Raw genomic sequence first — 24,254 nt, 5'->3', positions numbered from 1 at the left:
TGTATCTGGAGAAAGGCTTTCGAGCACTAAATAGCCAAGCATACTTTTTTCACCTTTGAAGAATAAACAGCAAAAACCAATGAGCAAGAATATGGTGCACCTCTCACTCTCATACACCACTGCAGTATAAAAACATGTGACTTTTCTGGAAAAAATGGGTAATATGAATTAAGAGACTCTAAAGACATTTAAGTCCTTTGATTCTATTTCTAGAACTCTACCCTGAAAGACATTCAGACATGCAAACAAACATTACAACTAGTACCAAGATGTTTACTGCAGCATTATTTAAAGTCCAAAAAAAAAAAGGAATGGGCTCTGTGATGACCTACAGGGGTCAGGTGGGGTGGGGAGGTAGGAAGGAGGCTCAGGAGGGACGGGACATACGCACCCATATAGCTGATTCACGTTGCTGTGCATCAGAAACTAACAACACTGCAAAGCAATTATATTCCAATAAAGAATTTCACACACACAAGTTTTTAAATGGAAACCTAAACATCCCATAATGGGAAAATTATGCTTTATCATGTCAAGTGTATTGTCTACCATACTCACAGACCTTTCAAAGCAAAATTGCCCCACCCACAGTCCTTCTGAGAGGGCAGCCATGACAGACAACAGGACTAGCACTCACTGCATACAACTGCTTGGACCAACCAGGGTTTGACACTGATTCTGAAGACCAAGAATCTAACACTAAAAATTACATTCTGGCAGGCAATCCATGATGTGGCCTTGCTTAAAAAGGTGACCTGGGTCAGATTCTAATTTCCAGATATTCACGGAAATACTAAGAAATGTAGCAGGTAGTAATAGGCAGTAAAGCCAACAGGACTTTGTACACAAACACCAGGGTAGTCCCTGGGATCCTCATGTAAGCCAGGTTTAATGGATCCAACACAGAGAGAGCCGGAGATATTATGAGAGCCGCAGAGCCCAACAGAGACAGAGGAACCAGGCCCCAGAGATGACCAGCCTCCTGATATCCGAGGCCCAGCCGTACCATGTAGGCCTTGTGTTACAAGATTCTTGGAAGAGTTATCTTGTTAACTGAAAAAAAATAAAATACACAACCTAAAAGTTCAGAATTATATTTTACTTGATGGATTTTCTGAGGACCTCAAGGCTGGGCGGCAGCCTCTCAGATAGCTCTGAGGAACTGCTCTGAAGTAGTAAGGGAGAAATTAGGATATACAGGAGTTTTGCCAACAAAGACCAGGTAGTCAGAACATTAAAAGATCACTGTTAACTGAAGAAAACCAGACATCGCAAGTTAATGAACTGATCACTTTTCTATGTACAGAAAAATGAAAGAGTGGGCTCACTGAAAGTATAGCTTGATATGCACCTTAGCTACCTAGGACCAGGATCCCTTTCTTTCCCATCCTGAGTCCCCGGCAGTTCATCTTTGGGGGTGGCTGCAGTGGCTGAGGAATGGCTGCAGGCAGCCCAGTCATCTCTGCCTTGTGTTCCCAAGGAGTAACATCCTTTGTTTACTGATATGGCAGGCAACAGTTTTCATTCATTCAGTCAGTCTTCTACTCTTCTATATTAATTACAATTCCCCATTACTTAGGTAATTTGTATCTTGACTTGTTCCATTTAACTCTGAACAAGTACTTACAGCAAGATGACTTGGGGATTCAAGTCAACAAATGTCTACTGACCAGTTAGAGTGGACCAGGCCCTCAGGGCATACATAACGTGATGGAAAACAGGCAGGGTCTCTCTATCATATGAAGTTTACATTTTGCCAGGGAAAGGGAGAGGTAGATGATAAGTTTTTGTTTCTATATTTCTTAATTTACAGAGAAGGCTTCAGATTCTCATTAAAAATCATGGACAAAAAAAAATACGTCTATATTCACTTACTCAGAAAACGCCACTAAGCCAATTTTTTAAAAAATGTACAGGTGTACATAAAACAAATAGACATCACAAAGAATAAACTTAAAATGAACATGTGTGTAATCATCACTTAAAAAAGACAGTATTTCCAGCAGTCCAAAAGACCACATGTCCCTTCAAAAGTACACTTCTCTCCTGCAAGCAGAGTAGCATTACCCTGACGTTTTTGGGAAACCACTTCCTTGCTTTGCTCTGTAGTTTTTCCACTTGTGCATGCATGCCTAAATAATATGGTTTAGTCTTGCCAGTTCTCTGAACTTTGTGTACATGAAAGCATAATGCATATATTCTTTTATCTTGCTCTCTTCAGGAATATTTGGTCAGATACATGTTGCTGTGATTCATTCACTTTCATTACTTATTAATATTACCTTTTATGTACCACAACTTATCTATTCTAAGTCCCTGAACAGCTTGTATATTAAAAACCATACTGCTCTAAAAAGCAAAGAAACCAGAATGCTGTTCTGAACATTTTTGTAGCAATATACTGTGTATTAAATGTTTTCCTCTAGAATATATATACAGAAGAGGAACTGATAGATCATTCAGTATATGTATCTTAGATTTTAGTATATAATGATAAAACATTTTCCAAAGTAGCTGTATGAAATAATGTTCTCACTATCAAAGTATAAGAATTTCCATTTCTGGATATTCTTGCCATCACCAGACACATCAAATTAATCTTTTGCAAATGTGGTAGGTATGCAATGGTATTTCATGATTTCAACTTGCATTTCTGATTACCATGGAGGAAAATTCCCTTTTCGTATGCTTGTAATTCATCTAGATTTTCTCTTTTTTGTGAAATACCCGGTCAAGACTTGTATCTACTTCCTTAAAAGTTCTCGGTTCTTTTCTTATTGATTTGTAGGTATTTTTATATTTTGGATACTAAACCTTTGTTAAATATATGTGATGCAATTATCTTTTCCAAATCCATGGGCTGCATTTTCAGATCCTCATAATTAGATTCCAGTTATGCATTTTGGGCAGAAAGAGCATAGAAATGTGGCCACTTTCTCACAGCATTTTACTAAGAAGCACATTCATCTCTCTGTCTCATCTCTGGTGATGTTAACTTCGATCAGTTGAGAAAGGTGGTATCTGCAAAGTTTCTCCTCTATAAAAGTATTATTTTTCCCTTGTAATTAAGAAGTATCTTGCAGGAAGATATTTCAAAATATCTTCCTGCAAGATACTTCCTGCAAGCATCCCTTGGATGATTCTTGCCTAGTCAGTTATTACTACTAAATACGATGGCTGCCTAATGGTAATTTTCTAATTCCATCATTTCATTATTAGTTGACTTTCTCGTATAAGGAAGAGTTTTCTTTTTTTGTCCATGCTGGGTAGCTTATGGGATTTTAGTTCCCTGACTAGGCATTGAACCCAGGCACTTGGCAGTGACAGCATGGAGTCTTAACTACTGAATCGCCAGGGAATTCCTCTTATTTTTTTTAATTGAAGCACAGTTAAAGTGTAGCTGATTTACAATACTGTGTTAGTTTCTGGTGTACAGCAAAGTGATTCAGTTACACATACATATATTCTTCTTCATATTCTTTTCTGCTAAAGTTTATTAGAAGATATTGATTATAGTTACCTGTGCTATACAGTAGGACATTGCTATTTACCTGTTTCATATATAGTAGTGTGTATATGTTAATTCCAAATTCCTAACTTATTTCTTCCCCTTGAGTTTTCTTAATGATTTTTGCATTTTTTGTATTAAAGATCACGGATTCTTACCTCATTCAAAGGGTGATAATCTACTACCATCACCTATTTTCATATTCCAGTTGTCCCAGACTTGGTCGGTAGGAATCCTTCAAGCTAGCCCTACGTTCTTCTGACATATTCTCACCATTCTTTGAACAATTCCTTACTTTCTGGCATAAGAGATTCCAGGTTCCATCTAGGCTTATCATCCAACCTAAAATCAGATGTTTCTCCAATGTTGTTTCCTTTTAGTGGAAAATGGCATTTAGAAACCAAGGTCTTGATGCCAGTCGTTTCTGCTACTGGAGTACCAACTGCATCCAGGCCCCTCTCAGCTGACTAGGAAACAGATATGTCTGTGTGTGCACATGCATACATTCATAAATGCATGTGTATATATATACAGACACCCACATACATTTTCAACTCTCCATTGAAAGGTTTAGAAGCAATGACATCCAGGACATACATACATTCCCACCATATCTATATGTCTCCATACCTATACATCATTGCTCTCTCCCTCTCTTGCTAAATATACAAATATATACACAAATTTACACATTATAAACACATAACATATAAATATATGGATACACACATATACATATGAAACCTGGTTCATATCATAAATAAATTTATTTATATACAATTGTAGTATATTTGGTGTTTTAAGAAATATTTTGAAGCCCGAAGGTCATGAATAAATTTATAGACAATAAAGCCTTCTAAGAGCTTTATTGTTCTGTCTTTCATACTAGATCTGTAACCTACCTGGAGTTCACTTTTGAGTATGGCATGAGATAGAGGCCAAGTTCCTTTTTTTTCCCCTATATAAATAAAAAAATGTCCCAGTACTACTGACTAAGACAATCAACCATTCTATACTATTGTGCCATGTCATCTTTGACATAAATCAAGCATCAATTGGGAATTCCCTGGTGGTCCAGTGTGTTAATAAGACTCTGAGCTTCCACTGCACGGGGGCACAGGTTTGATTCCCAACAGGGGAACTAAGATCCCACATGTCACACGGCATGGCCAAAAAAAAAAAAAAAAAAGCATCAAGGAGTGTGTGAGTCTGTTTCTTGTGCTCTGCTTTGTTACTCTGGTATATTTTTAGGCCACCAACACCACACTACCTTAATGACTACAACTTTATAAATCTTGGGCTGGCAGAAGTCCTTTCATCTTAAGAAAGACTGCTCTATTCTCGGCCCTATCTATTTTCATAAAATTTAGAACTGTTCCATCAAATTTCACAAATCCTCTTAAATTTTTGGCTGGGAACACATCAAAGTTATAAATCAGCTTGGAAATAATTGATACCTTTACAGTACTGATTCTTCCAGTCCATACACATGGTATCTACCTCCTGTTATTTAGGTTTCTCAATAAAATCTTATTAAATTCTGCCCATAGAAATCTTCTACATGTATTATTAGATTTATTGCTGATCCTTGATATTTTCTGACGATATGAAAAAGAGTATCATAGTTTCAGGTCCAAGTAAGGATGACAGTATGTCTCTCCCACTGAACGCAGGTATTAAAACATGGACAAAAGGCATGGAATAAATATTTTAAAACTGAAAAGTAAATGACAGCAGGTGAACTGGGAAAGAACAAAATTTGAAATTTACCATACTAGCAGAGAGTTTAAAGTTCAGATGAAACCAGAACACACACACAAAAAAAAGAGCTCCAGGAGCATTAATTTACTTTTGGCTCAAGAAGTAGGAAAAGAGACTCTCAATTTTCCAAGAGAGGGAGAGAAAATTCCCCATTTATTCTGTTCTTTTCTCCATTTTCTCATATATCAGTCCCCAAGCAATCTCAGAGCTCCAACAGTAGGAGCTATAATCCCACAAGACTCGGGGAAATCCCTGGTACTTTTTTCCTTTCTCTGTCCTATTGCTATTTGGCACTGAACACAGTTACAGGAAGCACAGGGCAGGATAACTAAACTCTCAGCTTTTCAGCCAGAGAACCACCAAGGGGAGCTCCAGCAAACCAGAAAGCATCACAGAAATCGCAAAAAGGGAAGAGCTCAGAAGAACAATCCAATAAACATTTTTATAAATTCCTGGGCTCATCCCTGGGCAGCACATGCATAGATCATACCTAGAACAGCAGAATAAACACCCTGGGGATCTGAACTACTGGCAAGACCACTGCCCAGGTCTTACTGTATACTGACCACTTGTTGCATATACACAGGTTATCTTCAAATAGCACTGCAAGGCCCTTGAAAATGGAATTCACACTGAAACTACAACCTACAGAAGGCCAGTCAGACCTTTTGGCCTGAACCCAAATAAGCTGACTGCCTGCTGAATTAACATCCTCCACAGAATTTACACAAAACCTAAATACTGTGTCTCATAACACAATATTTTAAACAGCCCAGGTTCAATGCGAAATTACTCAGCATACAAACAGCTATGAAAATCTCACATGGGAAAAGACAATCGATAGACAGATTTTTAAATTATCACACATAGATGTTAAAGTGACTACTATAAAAATGCCATAGAAATATGAATATCCTCAGACCAATAATATAAGCTTCTATCTTAATCAATTTGAAAAAGAGCAAAACAAATTCAAAGCATGCAGTAGTCAGGAAATAATAAAGATAAAAGGAAAAATCAATGAACAGGAAATTGTTGTCCTGTGACAAAAGGAAAACAATATATGATATGAACAAAATAAAAATCTAGTTCTTTGAAAGGATCATGAGAGACTATTACAAACAACTATATGCCAATCAAATGGACAACCTGGAAGAAATGGACATTTTCAGAAGAGTTCAACCTTCCAAGACTGAACCATGAAGAAATAGAAATTACGAACGAGCCAATTACAAGCACTGAATCAAAACAGTGATCAAAAAACAAAAGCTCACGGCCAGATGGCCTCACAGGTGAATTCTATCAAACATTGAGAAAAGAGCTAATGCCTATCCTTCTGAAACTCTTTCCAAAACTTGTAGAAGAAGAAATACTTTCAAACTCATTCTACAAGGCCACCATCACCCTGATGGCAAAACCAGACAAAGACATCACAAACAAAAAAGAAAATTACAAGTCAATATCACTGATGAACATACATGTAAAAATCCTCAACAAAATACTACCATACAAAATTCAGCAAGTCATTAAAAAGACCATACACTATGATCAGGCTTCTCTCATACCTCAGTTGGTAAAGAATCCACCTGCAATGCAGGAGACTCCAGTTCAATTCCTGGGTCAGGAAGATCTGCTGGAGAAGGGATAGGCTACCCACTCCAGTATTCTTGGGCTTCCCTTGTGGCGTAGCTGGTAAAGAATCTGCCTGCAGTGTGGGAGACCTGGGTTCGATCCCTGGGTTGGGAAGATCCCCTGGAGAAGGGAAAGGCTACCCACTCCAGTATTCTGGCCTAGAGAATTCCATGGACTGTATAGTCCATGGGGTTGCAAAGTCAGACACGACTGGGTGACTTTCTTCTACACTATGATCAAGTTTGGCTTATCCCCGGGATGCAATCCCTGGGATTCTTCAATATAAGCAAATCAATCAATGTGATACACCATATTAACAAACTGAAAGATAAAAACCATATGATAATCAATAGATGCATAAAAAGCTTTTGACAAAATTCAGCATCCATTATGATAAAAACTCTTCAAAAAATGGACAGAGAAGGAATCTACCTAAACATAATAAAGGCCATATATGATAAACCCACAGCAAACATTATTCTGAATGGTGAAAAACTGAAAGCATTCCTTCTGAGATCAGGAACAAGACAAGGGTACCCATTCCTGCTCCTATTATTCAACACAGTTTTTGAGGTCCTAGCTGTGGCAATCAGAGCAGAAAAAGAAATAAAAGGAATCCAGATTGGAAAAGAAGAAGTAAAACTCTCATTGCTTGCAGATGACATGATATCATACATAGAAAACCCTAAAGATACTACTAGAGCTAATCAGTGAACACAGTAAAGTCACAGGACTCAAAATCAGTACACAGAAATCACTTGCATCCTACACATTAACAACAGAAAATGAGAAAGAGAAATTAAGGACTCAATCCCATTTACAACTGCAACAAAAAGAATAAAATGTCTAGGAATAAATCTACCTAAGGAGACAAAAGAGCTGCATACAGAAAACTGTAAGACACTGATTGAAGAAATCAAAGACAACATAAACAGATGGAGAGACATTCCATGTTTCTGGGTTGGAAGAATCAATATTGTGAAAATGGCTATACTACCAAATGCAATCTACAGATTCAATGCAATCCCTATCAAATTACCAGTGTCACTTTTCACATAACTAGAAGCAAAAATTTCACAACTCATGGAAATACAAAATACAAAAGACCCCATATAATCAAAACAATCTTGAGAAAGAAGAATGGAGCTGGAGGAATCAACTTTCCTGACTTCAGATTATACTACAAAGCTACAGTCATCAAGACAGTACGGTACTCTCAAAAAAACAGAAATGTAGGCCAATGATACAAGATAGAAAGCCGAGAGATAAACCCACACACCTATGGGCACCTTATGTTTGACAAAGGAGGCAAGAATATACAATGGAAAGAAGACAGTCTCTTCAATAAGAAATGCTGGGAAAACTGGATAGCTATGTGTAAAAGAATGAAATTAAAACACTTCCTAACACAATACACAAAGATAAACTCAAAATGGATTAAAGACCTAAATGTAAGACAAAAACTACATAAAAGTCTTAGAGGAAAACATAAGCAGAACACTCCATGACATGAATCACAGCAAGATCTTCTATGACCCACCTCCTAGTGTAATGAAATAAAATAAAAAATAAACAAGTGGAACCTAATTAAACTTAAAAGTGTTTGCACAGCAAAGGAAACTATAAACAAAGTGAAAAGACAATCCTCAGAATAGGAGAAAATAAAAGCAAATGAAACAACTGACAAAGGATTAACTTCCAAAATATACAAGCAGCTCTTACAACTCAATACGAGAAAAACAAGCAAATCCAAAAGTGGGCAAAAGACCTAAACAGACATTTCTCCAAAGAAGACATAGAGATGGCTAATAAACACATGAAAAGATGTTCAACCTTGCTCATTATTAGAGAAATGCAAATCAAAACTACAATGAACTATCAGCTCACACCCGGTCAGAATGGCCATTATCAAAAAGAGAGAAAAAAAATCTATAAACAATAAATGCTGGAGAGGGTGTGAAGAAAGGGGAACCCTCTTACACTGTTGGTGGGAATGTATACTGATACAACTACGAACACTATGGAGAACAGAACATTATGTAGATTCCTTAAAAAACTAGGAATAACACTACCACATGACCCAACAATCCCACTACTGGGCATATACCCTAAGAAAACCATAATTGAAAAAGACACATGTTTCCCACTATTCACTGCAGCACTATTTACAATAGCTAGGACACAGAAGCAACCCAGATGTCCATCAACAGATGACTGGATAAAGAAGCTGTGGTGTGTATATATATATATATATATATATATATATACACACACACATACAATGGAATACTACTCAGCCATAGAAAGGAATGCATTTGAGTCAGTGCTACTGAGACAGGTGAACCCAGAGCCTATTACATTGAGTGAAGTAAGTCAGAGAAAAACAAATATCATATTTTAGTGCATATTTATGTAATCTAGAAAGACAGTACTGATGAACTCATTTGCTGGGAAGCAATGGAGATGCAGACATAGAGAACAGACTTGTGGATACAGGGCCGGAGGGACAAATGGAAAGGATGGCATGGAAACATATACACTACCATATGTAAAATAGATGGCCAATGGGAATTTGCCGTATGATTCAGGGAACTCAATGAGGCTCTCTGACAACCCAGAGGGATGGGGTAGGAAGTGGGAGGGAGATTCAAGAGGGAGGGGACACATGTATACCTATGCTGATTCATGCTGATGTATGACAGAAATCAACACAATATTGTAAAGCAATTATCCTTCAATTTAAAATAAATTATTTTTTAAAATACAGTTCTTTGAAAAAGTTCAATTAAACTTATAAACCTCTAGAAGTATACACAGAAAGGAATAAGACACAAGTTATAAATGTCAAGAATAAAAGAAAGAATATCAGTACTAACCTTGCAAACATTAAAAAGATAAGATACTACAAACAACTCTACACACATAAATCTAACAGTGAAATAGAAGAAAAAGACTAATTCCTCCAAAATGAGAAACTACAAAAACACACCCAAGATGAATTAATTACCTTAATAATTCTTTAACTGTTAAAGAACTTACAGAATGATACCAATTCTACCTGATCCCTGATAGAAAACAGAAAAGGAAGAAACACTTACAAACACTCATTTTACAAAACCAGCATTACAATGATACCGAAACTAGACAAAAACAATATGAGGGGAAAAGACAATGGGTCAAGAATGAACATAGATGCAAAAACAGTCAACAGAATATTAGCAAATCAAATTCAGTCCTATGTAATAAAGATAATACATACCATAACCAAGTGGGATTTATATCAGCAATACAAGGCTAATTCAATTTGAAAAATATCACAATAACTTATCACACTAACAGCTTAACGAAAACATCACATGACCATATCAATGAAAAAAAATTTGACGATATTCAAGATGTCTTTGTGATAAAAACTTTCAGCAAAAAAGGAACATTTTTTTCAATCCTATAATGCACATACAAAAAATAAAATCCAGGACTAGCCAGTGCAGTAAGTACAATAGAGCAAATTAGATATTACTTAAGATAGGATTAGCAAATGGATTTAGAAAAAACCAATTAGTTGATTTCTGAAAACAATGAAAATACAGTAGAGATAGTTTTAGACATAGAGCTAAAAGTCTAATATATGTTTAATATATTAGTCTCATGAGGGCAATGGGGCAGAGACAATATTCAATGAACTATTAGCTGAAAAATTTCCAGATCTGATGAAACACATCAACTCATAGGTTCAAAAATCTCAAAAGTCCCAAAGATTTAAAAAAAAAAAAAAAAGGCACACTTAGACGCAACACAGTTAAACTCCAGAAAGACAAGAAAAATCTTAGAAGCAGTTAGAGGGGGAAAAAGCAAAAATAAAACTTTCAAAGGAGCAACAGGCTGGCAGCTAACTTCTCAACACAAGCAGTGGAGGCCAGAAGACAATGGGAGTTACATCTTCAAGATGCTAAAAAGAAAATATTGTCATCCTCAACCTAGCAAAAATGTCTTTCAAGAAAGAAACACAAAACCTAAAGTCAGTAGAAGGGAGGAAATAATAAAAATCAGAGAGGAAATAAATAAAATAGAGATTAAAAAAATAGAAAAGTCAATAATACCAAGATCTGATTTTCTGAAAAGATAAAAATAGACCTCTGGCCAGGCTTACCATGAAGGAAAGAGAGAGGAGCCAAATAAACAAAATAAAAAATGAAAGAGGAGAAATAGCAACCAAAATCACAGAAATACAAAATACCATAAGAAAATATTATTAACAGCTAAATGCCAAAAAAAAAAAAAAAAAAAAGTACAACCAAGAAGAAATGTACAAGTTTCTAGAAACATATAGCCTGCCAAAACTGAATCAAGAAGAAACATAATTTGAATCCTCCCAGACTTCAGACAATACTATACAGCTACAGTAATCAAACACTGTGGTATTGGCACAGAAACAGCCATATACATCAATGAAACAAAATAGCCCGGAAATAAACTGACACACCTACCATCAATTAATCATCAACAAAGGAGGCAAGAATACACAATGGAGAAGAGTCTCTTCAGCAAACATAAAAACATTTTTGTAGATTATACCACATTAAAAATTATTACAAGATAAATAGCTATAATTCCCTGTGCTTTGCAATATATCCCTGCTGCTTACCTATTCTACTGGGTTGCCCAAAAAGTTCATTTGGGTAACAACCCAAACAACTTTTTGGGCAACCCAATATATACAGTACTCTGTATTTCTTAATCCCATTTTCCTCATTTGCCTCCCCCCTTACCTCTCCCCTTTTATTTTCTCTGAGTCTGCCTCTGTTTTCATTTTTGCATACCATTTGTTTATATTATTTTTTAGATTCCACATGTAACATCATGAAGTGTTTGTCTTTACCTGACTCACCTGACTAAACATGGGGCTTCCCAGGTGGCTCAGTGGTAAAGAATCCACCTGCCAAGCAGGAGACATGGGTTCCATCTCTGGGTCAGGAAAAATTCCCTAGAGAAGGAAATGGCAACCCACTCCAGTATTCTTGCCTGGGAAATTCTGTAGACAAAGGAGACCAGCAGGCTACAGCCCAGGGTGTCACAAAAGAGTGGAACACAGCGAGCAACTAAACATCAATAACCCTAAGCATAGTATTCATATGTTCATCCACACTGCTGCAGAGGGTGGGATTTCATTCTTTTTTATGGCTGAGTACTATTTTATTGTGTATGTATTATGTGTATATCTAAATACAAACACAAATACCCCACATCTTCTTTATCCATTTGTCTATTGATGGACATTTAGGTTGTTTCCATATCCCACCTATAATATAAATAAACATCAGGATGACGGTGTCTTTTCAATTTAGTGTTTTCATTTTTTCTGGATATATACTCAGGCATGGAACTATATGATAGTTTTAGTTTTCTGAAGAACTTCCAGACTGTTTTCCATAGTAGCCACACCACCATTACATTTCTACCGAGTGTACAAGGGTTTCTTTTTTTCTACATTCTCTCCAACATTCATTATTTGTAGACTTTTTGATGACAGCCATTCTGATAGGTGTGAGATGATACGTCACTGCTGTTCTAATTTGCAGTTCTCTGATGGAAAAAAAAAAATGCTCAGCATTGATAGTTATGTGCCTGTTAGCCTTCTTTGGAAGGTATGTCTTCTTTGGGAAAAACAAAAACAAAAAAACGTCTACTCAGGTCTTCTGCTCATTTTTTTATTGGGTTGTTTGTTTTTTTATTTTTTTTAACCTATATATTTTGGACATTAATCCTTTGTCAGTCACATCATTTGCAAATATTTTCCATTACACAGGATGTCTTTTCCCTTTGTTAATGACTTCCTTTGCTACGCAACAGCTTTTAAGTTTAATTAGATCCCATCTGCTTACTAGTTCCAGTCTCAATCCTACCACAGGTTTTGCTGTGTGGCTTTGACTAAATTCTTTAATTCTGAGATTCAAAATTCCTATACCAGATCTAAATTGTAAAACGCTTCATTTCATATACCACTTTAACATACAAGATGAACATTAATCCTTTCATTTCAAAAAAAAATTGTTTCTATATATCAACCACATACAACTGGCCCTATTAAATATTGCCAGAAGAGCTACTGTTCAACTACTTTAGCAATTTTACTAATTTACAGCTAACAATACATACCAACAGTATACAACTGTGCATTTTTAATAGCTGGTTTGCCTTAGAGGGTATGCACAATGCTTAAGCACTCGAATATCTTTTCAAAGATAACCAGGAAGTTAGGCCAAACAAAATTCTACTGGGAAAAGGGAAACTCTCCTTTCCACTTTCTATATTTCATCACTGTTTGCACTGTTGTGTTTTTAATACTAGATACCATATTAATAATAGTAAAACAAAAAATCGAGTTCTTAATGACTTTTGTTTGCTTTTGGTTTTAATGGCCAAACTGGGCTTTTGATTATATAAAATTTTTTCAGCATAAAATGATAGCCATGTTTAAATGTTCCATGAGTGTATTTATTAGCACATTCTTTTTTCGGCAGTGCCCCAAGGCTTTCCCCCACCAGGTGAAAGCATGGAGTCCTAACCACTGGACCGCCAGGAAATTCTCAACATTCTTAAAATTACTTTCTGAAAAAAATCTTGTTTCTAATCAGGAATACTGCTTTGGCTGAGTTCAGTTTACCACCACGTGGGGCAACCACCTCAATCAAGTCTTTGTTGGACTCCTCAATTTTCAATTTCAGGCCCCACCCCACCTCAGCTATTTTTTAAAACCTGTAACTTAAAATACAGAATCCCTACAGTCCAGGTATTAGGCTAATCTCTAATTTTTTAGGTATTAAGAGTCTTTTAAAAACACAACTGTGAAAATTTTAGAACTGCTTTATGGGCACAAAATCTGTCAATTCCTCTTAATACATTAATATGCATCCTTAGATTAAACCAGGAGCTTCCCAGGTGGCTCAGGGGTTAAAAATCTGCCTGCCAATGCAGGAGATGCAAGAGATGCATGTTTGAGTCCTGGGTTGGGAAGATCCCCTAGAGTAGGGGATGGCAACCCACTCCACTATTCTTGCCTAGAAAATCCCACAGACAGAGGACCCTGGCAGGCTACAGTCCATAGTATCACAAAGAGTCAGACACGACTGAGCACACACACACACGCACACAAATTAAACCAGACCAATAAAGCTTTATACCTGGATTGTATTCTCTGAGCTTTCCATGCCCCCATCCTGTAACTCATTTATATAAATACAGCCTAGTTGCCACTGACCTATATCAAAAGTATCATAAAATAATCTTATAAAAGTGGTCATGTTTACTTAAGAATGTTTCATATTATACTAAGGTGTCCTTTTTCAGCTATTAATTTATTGGGTGCTTTTTTATACCCAACAAGTTTTTGTTCTAGGTGCTTAAAGAAATAGCAATAAAGGGCATTTAAGGCACTTGGGTCTTTTCTCTAGGAAAAAAAAGTCATCTGAAAATTTTGAACAAGAAACCAACAAGATCTGATTCATACAGTAGTAGGATCATTCCAACTATTATGTTGAAAATAAACTGAAGAAGGATAAGACTAAAGGCAGACAAGGCAGGGAGACCCATTAAGAACCTGTTGCCATAATTTTGGAAAAAGATGATGGTGTCCTGGACCAGGGTGGGAGCAGCACAGGGGATAAGTGGGCAGATTCTGGATGCATTTTGAAGAAGAGCCAACAGAAATTACCAACATTAGGTCTGGGGTGGAAATGAAAGAAAAGACTGCAAGAGAACTGAGGGAGGAAAAAAGATAAGGGAGTCATTTACTGATTTAGAGAAGGCTGACGGAGGAGAATATTATCAGATAGCTATTACATTCAAGAGGGAGATGTCAAAGAAACAGCTGGTTACAGCAATCTGGAATCAGGCTGAGAAGTACTTAGGGGAGTAAAAGAAAACCAGGAGAGGAAAATGAAGAAACCATTTCAAAGAAGAATAAAAAGCCATTTTATAGGACAGCAAAAGAAAAACTGTGAAAGCAATACCCTTGAGTAGGTAAGAGGAGATGGGACCTAGGCTATTAACTAGGGTTTCCCATAACGGCAGCAGCATTGACAATTTAGGCTAATTCTTCATTGTGGGGGGAGCTGTCATGCACATCATAGGATATTGATCAGGATGGCTGGCATCTTCCCACTAGATGCTAGTCCTTCCCCCACAACCTTATCAACAACCCATCTCTAGATACTGCCAAATGCCTTACGTGGGGTAAAATCACTTCCAATTTAAGATCATCAGTACCAATAGAGGAACTGGCCTTTCCTGGAAACACTGACAATTTATCCATATAAAAGGTGCTATGGTTAGAGTACATGATAATAATTTGAATATCTCCTTCTGATTAGATCCTCCTGAGTAGAGACATAGTCAAGGCCAGAGAAAACATGAGGCTGCTGGCATATCACAAAACCAGTCATTACTCCTAGAAAAATATCAGCCTTATTATTGAACTGTAGCTACCATATAAGCTATCTGTGTCTCTGAATTCAGACTGAGCCAAAACTTTTTTTTGGGGGGGTGTCTCTCTACGCCCCCTTGAATAATGCCCAAATAGTTGCAGGTTTCCTAGGTTTCTTCTAAAACCACAGAAGAAAACATGACTTAATATGAATTATTATTCCTGAAAGGGTCCAATTTTTAGAGGAATATCCCTAAAGGAACACATATCCAATGATAATCTAAGAGGATGTCACTTATGCCTTTCAAATCACCACACCAAATTATCACGTACCATGCTTAAAGGAGTCTGGTTCTATCCAGTGACCCCTTTATACTGAGTGACTTCTCCATTAGAAAGATGTAAACTAACCATATTTTTTTGTGTTTAGGATGGAGGGAAAGAAGAGTATTAAAGGAGCCCTTTGCAATCATAACATGAGAAAGATTGAGAATAAAAGCACAGTCAATTGGTTTCCCGTGTTATGTATCAAGTGCCAGGGTTAAGTGAGCTATAGTCACACCACCTGTGTAGCCTGCACCTGCTTCCTTAATAACAGGTCCTAATACATCATGAATTAGCGTTCCAGAGCAAAAATACAATGAAAAAGGATTCTACAGATTCAAAAAGATTGAAAACTGAAACTTCTCATAATATTAAAATATTTGGTTTCCAAATTTGTTTAAAAAGTAAGCCACAAGTTAGAAAACCCTTACTGAATCTGAATTACAGATATTCTCTATTAGCATCGCCTTTTAAACACTGCTTTGCATTCTATCATAGAAGGAAATGAAATTGGTCAGGCAGGCATGACTTGTTTTTCCACTGTGCCTTTGAGGTTGTAACCCAACATCCTATACTCTTTTTGATGATTAAATACCGAGACTGATTTGTTCTGTCTCAAGATCCAAGTTTAAAAAGATATTAAATTTTTTTATTGAAGTATTTACATATTTACAATGCTATGTTAGTTTCAAATGTACAGCAACATGACTCAGGTATACACATGTATGCATTCCTTTTCAGATTCTTTTCCCTTGTAGGTTATTGTAAGATGTTGAGTATAGTTCCCTGTGTTACACAGTAGGCCCTTGCAGTTTACCTATTTTATACATAATAGTGTGTATATGTTAACCCAAACTCCTCATTTTTCTCCCCCACCCCCACTATCCCTTTTGATAACCATGTTTGTTTTTATATGAATCTCTTCCTGTTTTGTAAATAAGTTCATTTATAGCACCTTTTAAGATAATTTCTAAAGTCATCTTTTTAATACCCAAAAAGCTAAGAACAGAAAGTAAAGGAGTAAATCTATCTAGTGGGATAGAGACCCTGAACACCATCACCCTGGCCCCATCTCCCACTCCACACTGCACTCTGACAGTCCCATGGACCAGATAGTGAGGATACAATCATAAACAAGAGCCTCTTTCTCAACTGTGAGCCCAAAGAAGATCCACTACTTCACAAAGGCTCTGTATATGGCTTAATCTCTGAGCCAGAATGGAGGTCCAGGTTCCCTGACTGTGAAGTGTGACCAACAGTCTCATACATACATACAAGTGGACGGGCAGTGTACACAGACTCCAGACCCACAATCTCACCACAATTACTTTATGTTTCTGGTTCCATTTTCTCTTTGTCCCTTGGCAATCTCTAGAGAGGTCCATATAATGCCACCCAAGGCCTGAATACTTAAAGAGAACCTAATTTAAGAACCTCATTCTACAGATGATAAACCTAAAAAAGTTTCAGTGATTTAACCAAGGGTCCTATGAGTAGTTGGTCTCTCACCTCCCATTTCTGGGGAGGCACTTAGTTGGGGCTGTACCAGAGTTTCAGGGTAGCTGCTAAGAGTCTTCTCTAAAAGGCAGGCTAACAATCTACACGGGGACATGGGGACATAAGTAAAAACTTATAGCACCTCCTATTCACCTAAAGGCTAACAATGAATACAAGGCTACAGACTCTAAAAAGAAGTATCCATTTAAACACACAAGAAGCTACTCTCCCAGAATAAAGGGGCCAATTTCTCTTAGAAAACAAGTCCACTCTAAATTCTTGACTTCTGTCTTGCCCTTTATTCTCAGCATAGGTAAAGTCCTTAATACCTGTTGATAACCAGTCAGTATAGCAGCAGTTTTTCTGTCCAACTCCCCAGTTCCCCCGACCAAAAGTCATCTCTTTTTCCTCTGAATTCCCACAAGAATTTAATACCTCACAATACCACACAGCTGGGCTGCTGTGGTGAAGTATATGTCTTAATTCCCCTAGTAGATTACCAGGTTCTTACACTTTTTAATAAACTCCCTGAAATTGGGACTATGTTCTGTTTTTTTAAAATCTCCACAGAGCCACACACATCCACGTGCTCAACAAATATCTGTTAAATGTATAAACAAGCTGGTTATTTTCAAAGTTTGGTGTTGCTATAATTCTAGGACTAGAATACTATTACGCTACAATAGAATTAAAATATATCGAAATGTCAAAAAAAGAGCATATAATATTATCTTCTAACTTTTAAATAAAGGTTTTTTTCATTCACTTCATCACTAGGAAAAAAAACAATAATAAAAGTCAAGAATATCAGAAAATACATTTTCCTAAAAAGCTATAGGTAAAGGACTTCCCTGGTGGTCCAGTGGTGAAGAATCTGCCTGCCAATGCACAGGACATGGGTTCAATCCCTGACCCAGGAAAATCACACATGCTGCAGGGCAACTAAGCCCAAGTGCCACATCTACTGAGCCCATGCACCTAGAACCCATGAGCCTCAACTACTGAAGCCCTGACACTCTAGGAAAGAAGCCCATGCTCACCACAACTAGAGAAAGCATGCAGGCAGCAACAAAGACCCAGAGCAGCAAAGAAATTTAAAAAGCCACAGGTAATGTTTGCAAATCCTATTTCTCAAAATTCTAACTGAATTTGCTATTAATAAAGAAGTATTGTTTTGTTTTTTTAAGTCCTGGGTTTGTTTTCTAACCACTTTTGTGAAAGAACAAGTCACCCAATAATGCATCCTTTGGGCTTCCCAGGTGGTTCAGTGGTAAAGAATCCTCCTGCCAAAGCAGGAGACACGGGTTCAATCCCTGGGTTGGGAAAGATCTCCTTGAGGAGGAAATGGCAACCCACTCCAGAATTCTTGCCTGGGAAATCGCAGGGGCAATGGAGCCTGGCAGGCTACAGTCCATGGTGTTGCAAGAGAGTCAGACACAACTGAGCAACTAAGCAGGTACATCCTTTATATTGTACCGCTCCTTGACTTCGCTGCTCTGGGTCTTTGTTGCTGCCCGCATGCTTTTCTCTAGTTGTTGTGAGTACGGGCTCAGTAGTTGTGGCACAGAGACTTAGTTACACGCAGCATGTGGGATCTTTCTGGGCCAGGGATTGAACTCATGTCCCGTGCACTGCATTCGTTGTTCTTACCATCCAGAAACACCTAATACCACTCTCTGGCTTTCTAAGTATCAATCTTTCAAGAAATCTTTTCTTATCTTCCCAACTACATGTGATAGCTTTCATCTGCCTTCTATTGTAATTATGTACATCATTTTTATCTCTGCTACTACAAGTTTCCCGAGGCTAGAAATGGCTAATTTTTGTTAATATTTTTCAGTGTGTTGAATTCACATCAGAATATAGTAAATAACATCAACACCCCCTATATGTCTGAAAATATAGACTATACCTCTTAAGTGAAAAAATATTTTGATATTAATAATCATCATGTACCATCATTATTTTAATTAATATTCTAATGCTTCAGTTCAGTTACTCAGTCGTGTCTGACTCTGCAATCCCATGGACTGCAGCACGCCAGGCCTCTCTGTCCATCACCAACTCCTGGAGTTTACTCAAACTCATGTCCATTGAGTCGGTGATGCCATCCAACCATCTCATTCTCTGTCGTCCCCTTCTCCTCCCGCCTTCAATCTTTCCCAGCATCAGGGGCTTTTCTAGTGAGTCAGCTCTTTGCATCAGGTGGCCAAAGTATTGGAGTTTCAGCTTCAACATCAGTCCTTCCAATGAATATTCAGGACTGATTTCCTTTAGGATTGACTGATTGGATCTCCTTGCAGTCCAAGAGTCTTCTCCAACACCACGCTTCAAAAGCATCAATTCTTCAATGCTCAGCTTTCTTTATAGTCCAATTCTCACATCCATATATGACTACTGGAAAAACCACAGCCTTGACTAGACTTACAGAAAAGTAAAATTAAAAAACTAAAGACTATTTTCAGAGAGTAATAAGTAATAAGGAGAAATTTACACTATCCGCTGCATTAAGCCTTAAACATCCACCTACCTATCTATCTATCTATAAGAAGGTAGTTGGAAATGTCTTGATGGCATAATAGAAGTACAACAAAGCTCATACATAGTAGAAGATCAACCCTGAACTATCTGGGACCTGACTTATTGCAAGATAACAATATTTCTAGAACTCAGAACTTATATTGAAAAGAAAAGAACGATTTAAAGGTGGCATTTATGTTAGTGTATTTATAAAATTACAATGGAGTGTTTTAAAAAACTGTCAAAACACAAGTGAAAGGCATCAGAGCCCACAAGCCAGCACTAAACGTACCCTCGTCACTGGGACCGTCCGCTACAAACTGCACCACCATGTCAACAGGGCAGAGATCATGCCCTGACAACACAGCCACCACACACAGTGCAATATATATAGATGACTGTTTTTCAATTACAATGTCATGAACACATCAAAATTCTTTTACAACTCTTTTTCAAAAACTTTGTGTGTAGACTGATATAATTGATCTGCCCAATTTTGAAAAGGTCCTCAGATTACTACCAGCTAGCTCCAAGACAGTCTTTCCTTCTACACTGGCCACATCTAAGCCTTCCACATAAACACACCCTTCAGAGCAAGCACTCTGACACGAAAGAAACATATTACAGAAAAAAAGCCCACCAGATGAGAAGTCACAAGACTTCCATTACAGCCCTGGCTGGTCCCCTTTTTAGTCACTTGACTCAGAACTAGAGCTGTTTCATCTGATTCCTGTACAAATCAAATGGCATACTAACATAAAGGAGTTTTTTTTTTTTTTAATTTCATTTTTCCCTGTACTAGCACTGGCATTGAAATAACTGGTAGCTGATTTCTGAGTACTTGAAAACAGCTTGTTCTCATTTTTTTCAAGCAACTCTGTTCTTCACAGAGCCCAAAAGGTCATTTCTAGTTCAAGGCAAAATTATAGCTGGATCAGTGCAATCAAAACCAAGATATTAAAATGAGATGGTGTACAACAAGAGTGTAAATTCCAAAAGACCAGTGTCACAGGTCTTTTATGTTTAAAAATGTAGGCTGGAGTAAGAAGATTAATATGTCTGTAGCAGAGGGGCCAAGAGTACACACTCAAATATAAAGTCAAAGACGGCAGAAGAATATCTGACAAGTTTAAATTTCACAATACAGCTATCAGGAACAACTAAGTATTACTGAGCCAAGAATAACAGGGTAAAACAGTATCTGAAGATTATTATACAAGCAGTTGTGTGGAGGATGAACTGAAGTGATTAGAGATGTCAGGAAAACCAGTTTTGAAATCCTTAATATTAAGTAATACAAATAAGGTTCTACAATAAGCTAAGGACATGAAAGGGGGGTAAATCTGATAGTCACTGCAGAGAGTCAGCTAGACTTGGGAACAGACTAATGAAGGAGGAGGAAAAAGATTTGAAAATGATTTCCAAGGACCTGGCCATGGGCGGCCTACAGCATAACCACACCTGCGCAGCATTAACTGGCTTTTCCTGACTGCACCTGAACCTGTTTAGCCCTATATACCAGCCTCACAATAAGATACCGCTCTACTCTAGATAGAAACTAAAAACCACCACCACCATAATAGTATAGAGATACCCCATAAGCCAAGATTCCAGATTGGTTTCTTAATACAGAAAGCTTGCTCTTCTAACCCCGGGGAACTTCCTCTCCAGCTACAAAACTAGGGGAGAAGGCAATATCTTCTACATCCCCCAAACTGTCTACACACTTAAAGCCCAAGTTCAACACCATATGGATCTTTTAGGTCACCAGTACATAAAACACAGATGACAACATTGACAGGGATAGGTATAGCAATATAGTCAAGCAAATTATATTTTCTAATGGTTCATTCTAAACTGGTACAAAGCCAAGTTGATTACTTTACAATTAAAGTGCCCAAAAAGCAACATTATGGGGTTATCTCTAAAGCATCACAATGATAGATAATTTCTGCTCCAGATTGCACTGTGCTACATAATGATTCTGCAGTTTTGCAGGAGCTCTTATTTCTGCAGCTTTAAAAACATGCTTCTGGAAAGCAGACAAAGTGTTTACCTTGTCTTAAAAGCACACCATTATACTATTTCCAATTTTACCAAGCAGAATGGTTATTAATAACAATGTGTATTTAGTCGAGGTCTCATCGTCTACATTTAGTTCTGAAGAGGACGAATCTAATACAAAAAACTCATATTAATCCATGGGAGTCTCACTACTGGTAAAATAAGCTCCAGGGCTTGGTTTGAATTGGCTATACTAACAACATCCCATTCTCAAAGAGACTAATTCAGCCATGCTCCTTGAGAAACATGTCTGTTTCACCCAGATTTTTAAGAGGTTCTAACACATTACTGTTTACATACACTTTAACCTCACAAACAAAAACACTGTCATAAAATTTGCACATTGCCTTATCTTATAAACAAACCAGCCTACCTGGCAAACGGATTAAAATATTATCTAGGGAGGTTACCAAACCGTGATCTCGTGATAAATAACAGCTCTCCAGGCCTCTGTCACTCTAATTATTCCATTCTAGATTTCTCGGGGGCAGAGAATGAATTTTTCCATTTTCGGGTGGGAATTAAGATACTGCATATCAGGAGGCAGAGGGTCGGGCTTAAAGCCACCGGCTCCAGCGGCTCCTCGCTGCCCTAACACCGCGGGCAGGGGGAGCCAGATGCAGCATCGCCTCCGCGCGCCGAGACAGACCGAGTCTCTGCGCCTCCAAGAGCAGGTGCGAAACGGACGCTCTGGGCTTTCAGTGGTTTCGCCTTCCTCCACCGCAGACCCGGGGGCCATCCTAGGCGAGGAACCTTCTAGTCCAGTCACCCCCAGGGGCCGGCTTGCTGAAGACGGACAGTACGGTGGATTCCTAAACCGTCCCCCAGACGGGTAGTTTCCTTCAGCAGTCGCAGGACTCACAGTCCCACGGCCCGCCCCCCTAAGCTGGGGTGCAAAGAGGACGCGGGCGGGGCCCCCCAACGCTTCGCAGCCTACCGAGGAGGCGTGGGCTCGGGACAAGGTGTTTCGGCCCCCGCGTCGAGCCCGCGGCCTCTTCCCCTCCGACTCCCGGACTGCCGCTCACCGTGAAAGGGACATCCTCGACGCTGCCCACGGAGTAGCAGTCGTCTCCAGGGTTGACAGCTCCGGTGAGGACCTGATGAAGATGCATCTCCGGAGACCCGCTGCTGAGGCGAACGCGCGAGGAGCGCGAAGAGCCCTGCTCCCGGCCCTCCTCCGGCCGCGAGAGAGCTTCCCGCTCCGCCTCTCTCGGGACCCACCCCGCTGCGGCTCTGGCTTAAGGCCTCGCCCCCCCTAAGTCTCCCCCCAACGTCGTCCCGGCCATAGGAGCTCCTCGGCCGCCGCCGCCGCCGCCGCCGCCGCCGCCGCCCGGATCGCCGCTCGGCTGCGGAAATGCCCGGATGCTCCCACCGCCCGCTGCACCGGCGCACAAATGCGGGAGGAGAGCAAGTGTGCGGGAGGGGGAGGGGTAACTGGTGGGGGAGAACGCGAGCCGGGCGCGTGCTGGAAGAGACGCTCCGCCCGAGGGAGGTGGGCGGCGCGCGCGTCCACCCTCTGGGCTGCGCCGGACGAGGGGAAGAGTAAATCCCTCCTCCCGCTGCTAAGCCCTCGGCAGGGTCCTTCTCCTCACGCCCCGCTTGTGCGCGTGCGCGCGCAGAGGTTTCCTGGGCAATAGCGCGCGCCTCGCGGACCTCTGTCCCGGGATTGCGCGCGCAGACGTGCGGGAGTTCCCTTGGAGCCTCCGGGTTGCGGCCGCCGGGGGCGGTCGCCGGGGTGGCCGCGGGGCGGGGCGGAGGCCGCTCCTGGCCAAGGCCCAATCCCTCTCGCAGACGCACCGCTGGTGTGTGTTTCGTTCTCTGAGTCTTTAATCCATTACCAAGCACACTGCATGATGGTCAGTGCAATTGACCTCGGGAGGACACCCGTCACCAGGAAATTCCGCCTCTGTAAACCTAAATCCCTTCGTGCTTTTTAAAAGTACAATGCATTAGATATTCTATTTGATGTAAACAGTAAAAATATCTTGCAACTGGGTAGAGAAGCCGTCTAACAGCAAATTATTTTTGTTCCCCCTTTTCGTCACGAGTTTGTTCTAGACCATCGAAAGGGGGCCCCTGGAATGAGGGACTCCTCTAGACTTTTTTCATGCGTGATGTCATGGATTCCCTGATTTTTCTAGACTGTCTGTCACAAGGTTTTCAGCCTATGATGTGTGTGTGATTTAAGTCACTGAGGCAAGGAGATAGAAGGGACCAAGATACAACTATAAAACCAAGCAGAACGCCAAAAGTGTTAGGATTGAGACACAAAAGTCTATGCACCACTGAAGAAGAAGAGGATGGGTGTTAGGAAGATGCTGACATAAACGCTGCCTTCAAATAGAGAAAATAACCTGAGCTAAGGCTTAGAAGTGTAAAGTGACAGGATGTGCCAATGTAAGAAGACATAAGAGATGAAGTTTTGATCCCTGGGTGGGGAAGATCCCCTGGAGGAGGAAATTGGCAACCACTCCAGTATTTTTGCCAGAAGAATCCCATGGACAGAGGAGCCGGTGGGCTACAGTC

General features: G+C 39.2%; 1 protein-coding gene across 3 annotated transcripts in view; it reads right to left on the bottom strand.

Moving 5' to 3' along the window:
* The window catches only part of DMXL2 (Dmx like 2), a 169,486-nt gene extending 146,402 nt beyond the window's left edge, over positions 1–23,084 (bottom strand). For 2 of the 3 annotated variants that reach the window (XM_043471987.1, XM_043471988.1), the window contains exon 1: positions 22,754–23,084. In XM_043471987.1, the coding sequence (XP_043327922.1) occupies positions 22,754–22,840 (87 nt within the window). In that variant the 5' untranslated portion in view covers positions 22,841–23,084. The remainder of the gene's footprint in view (positions 1–22,753) is intronic. The other variant, XM_043471989.1, reaches the window with a different exon arrangement.
* Positions 23,085–24,254: the final 1,170 nt, after the last annotated feature.

This window comes from Cervus canadensis, chromosome 6 (assembly GCF_019320065.1).
Source record: "Cervus canadensis isolate Bull #8, Minnesota chromosome 6, ASM1932006v1, whole genome shotgun sequence".
In the NCBI taxonomy this organism is placed as follows: domain Eukaryota; kingdom Metazoa; phylum Chordata; class Mammalia; order Artiodactyla; family Cervidae; genus Cervus; species Cervus canadensis.
This window is presented reverse-complemented; position numbering and strand designations above follow the sequence as displayed.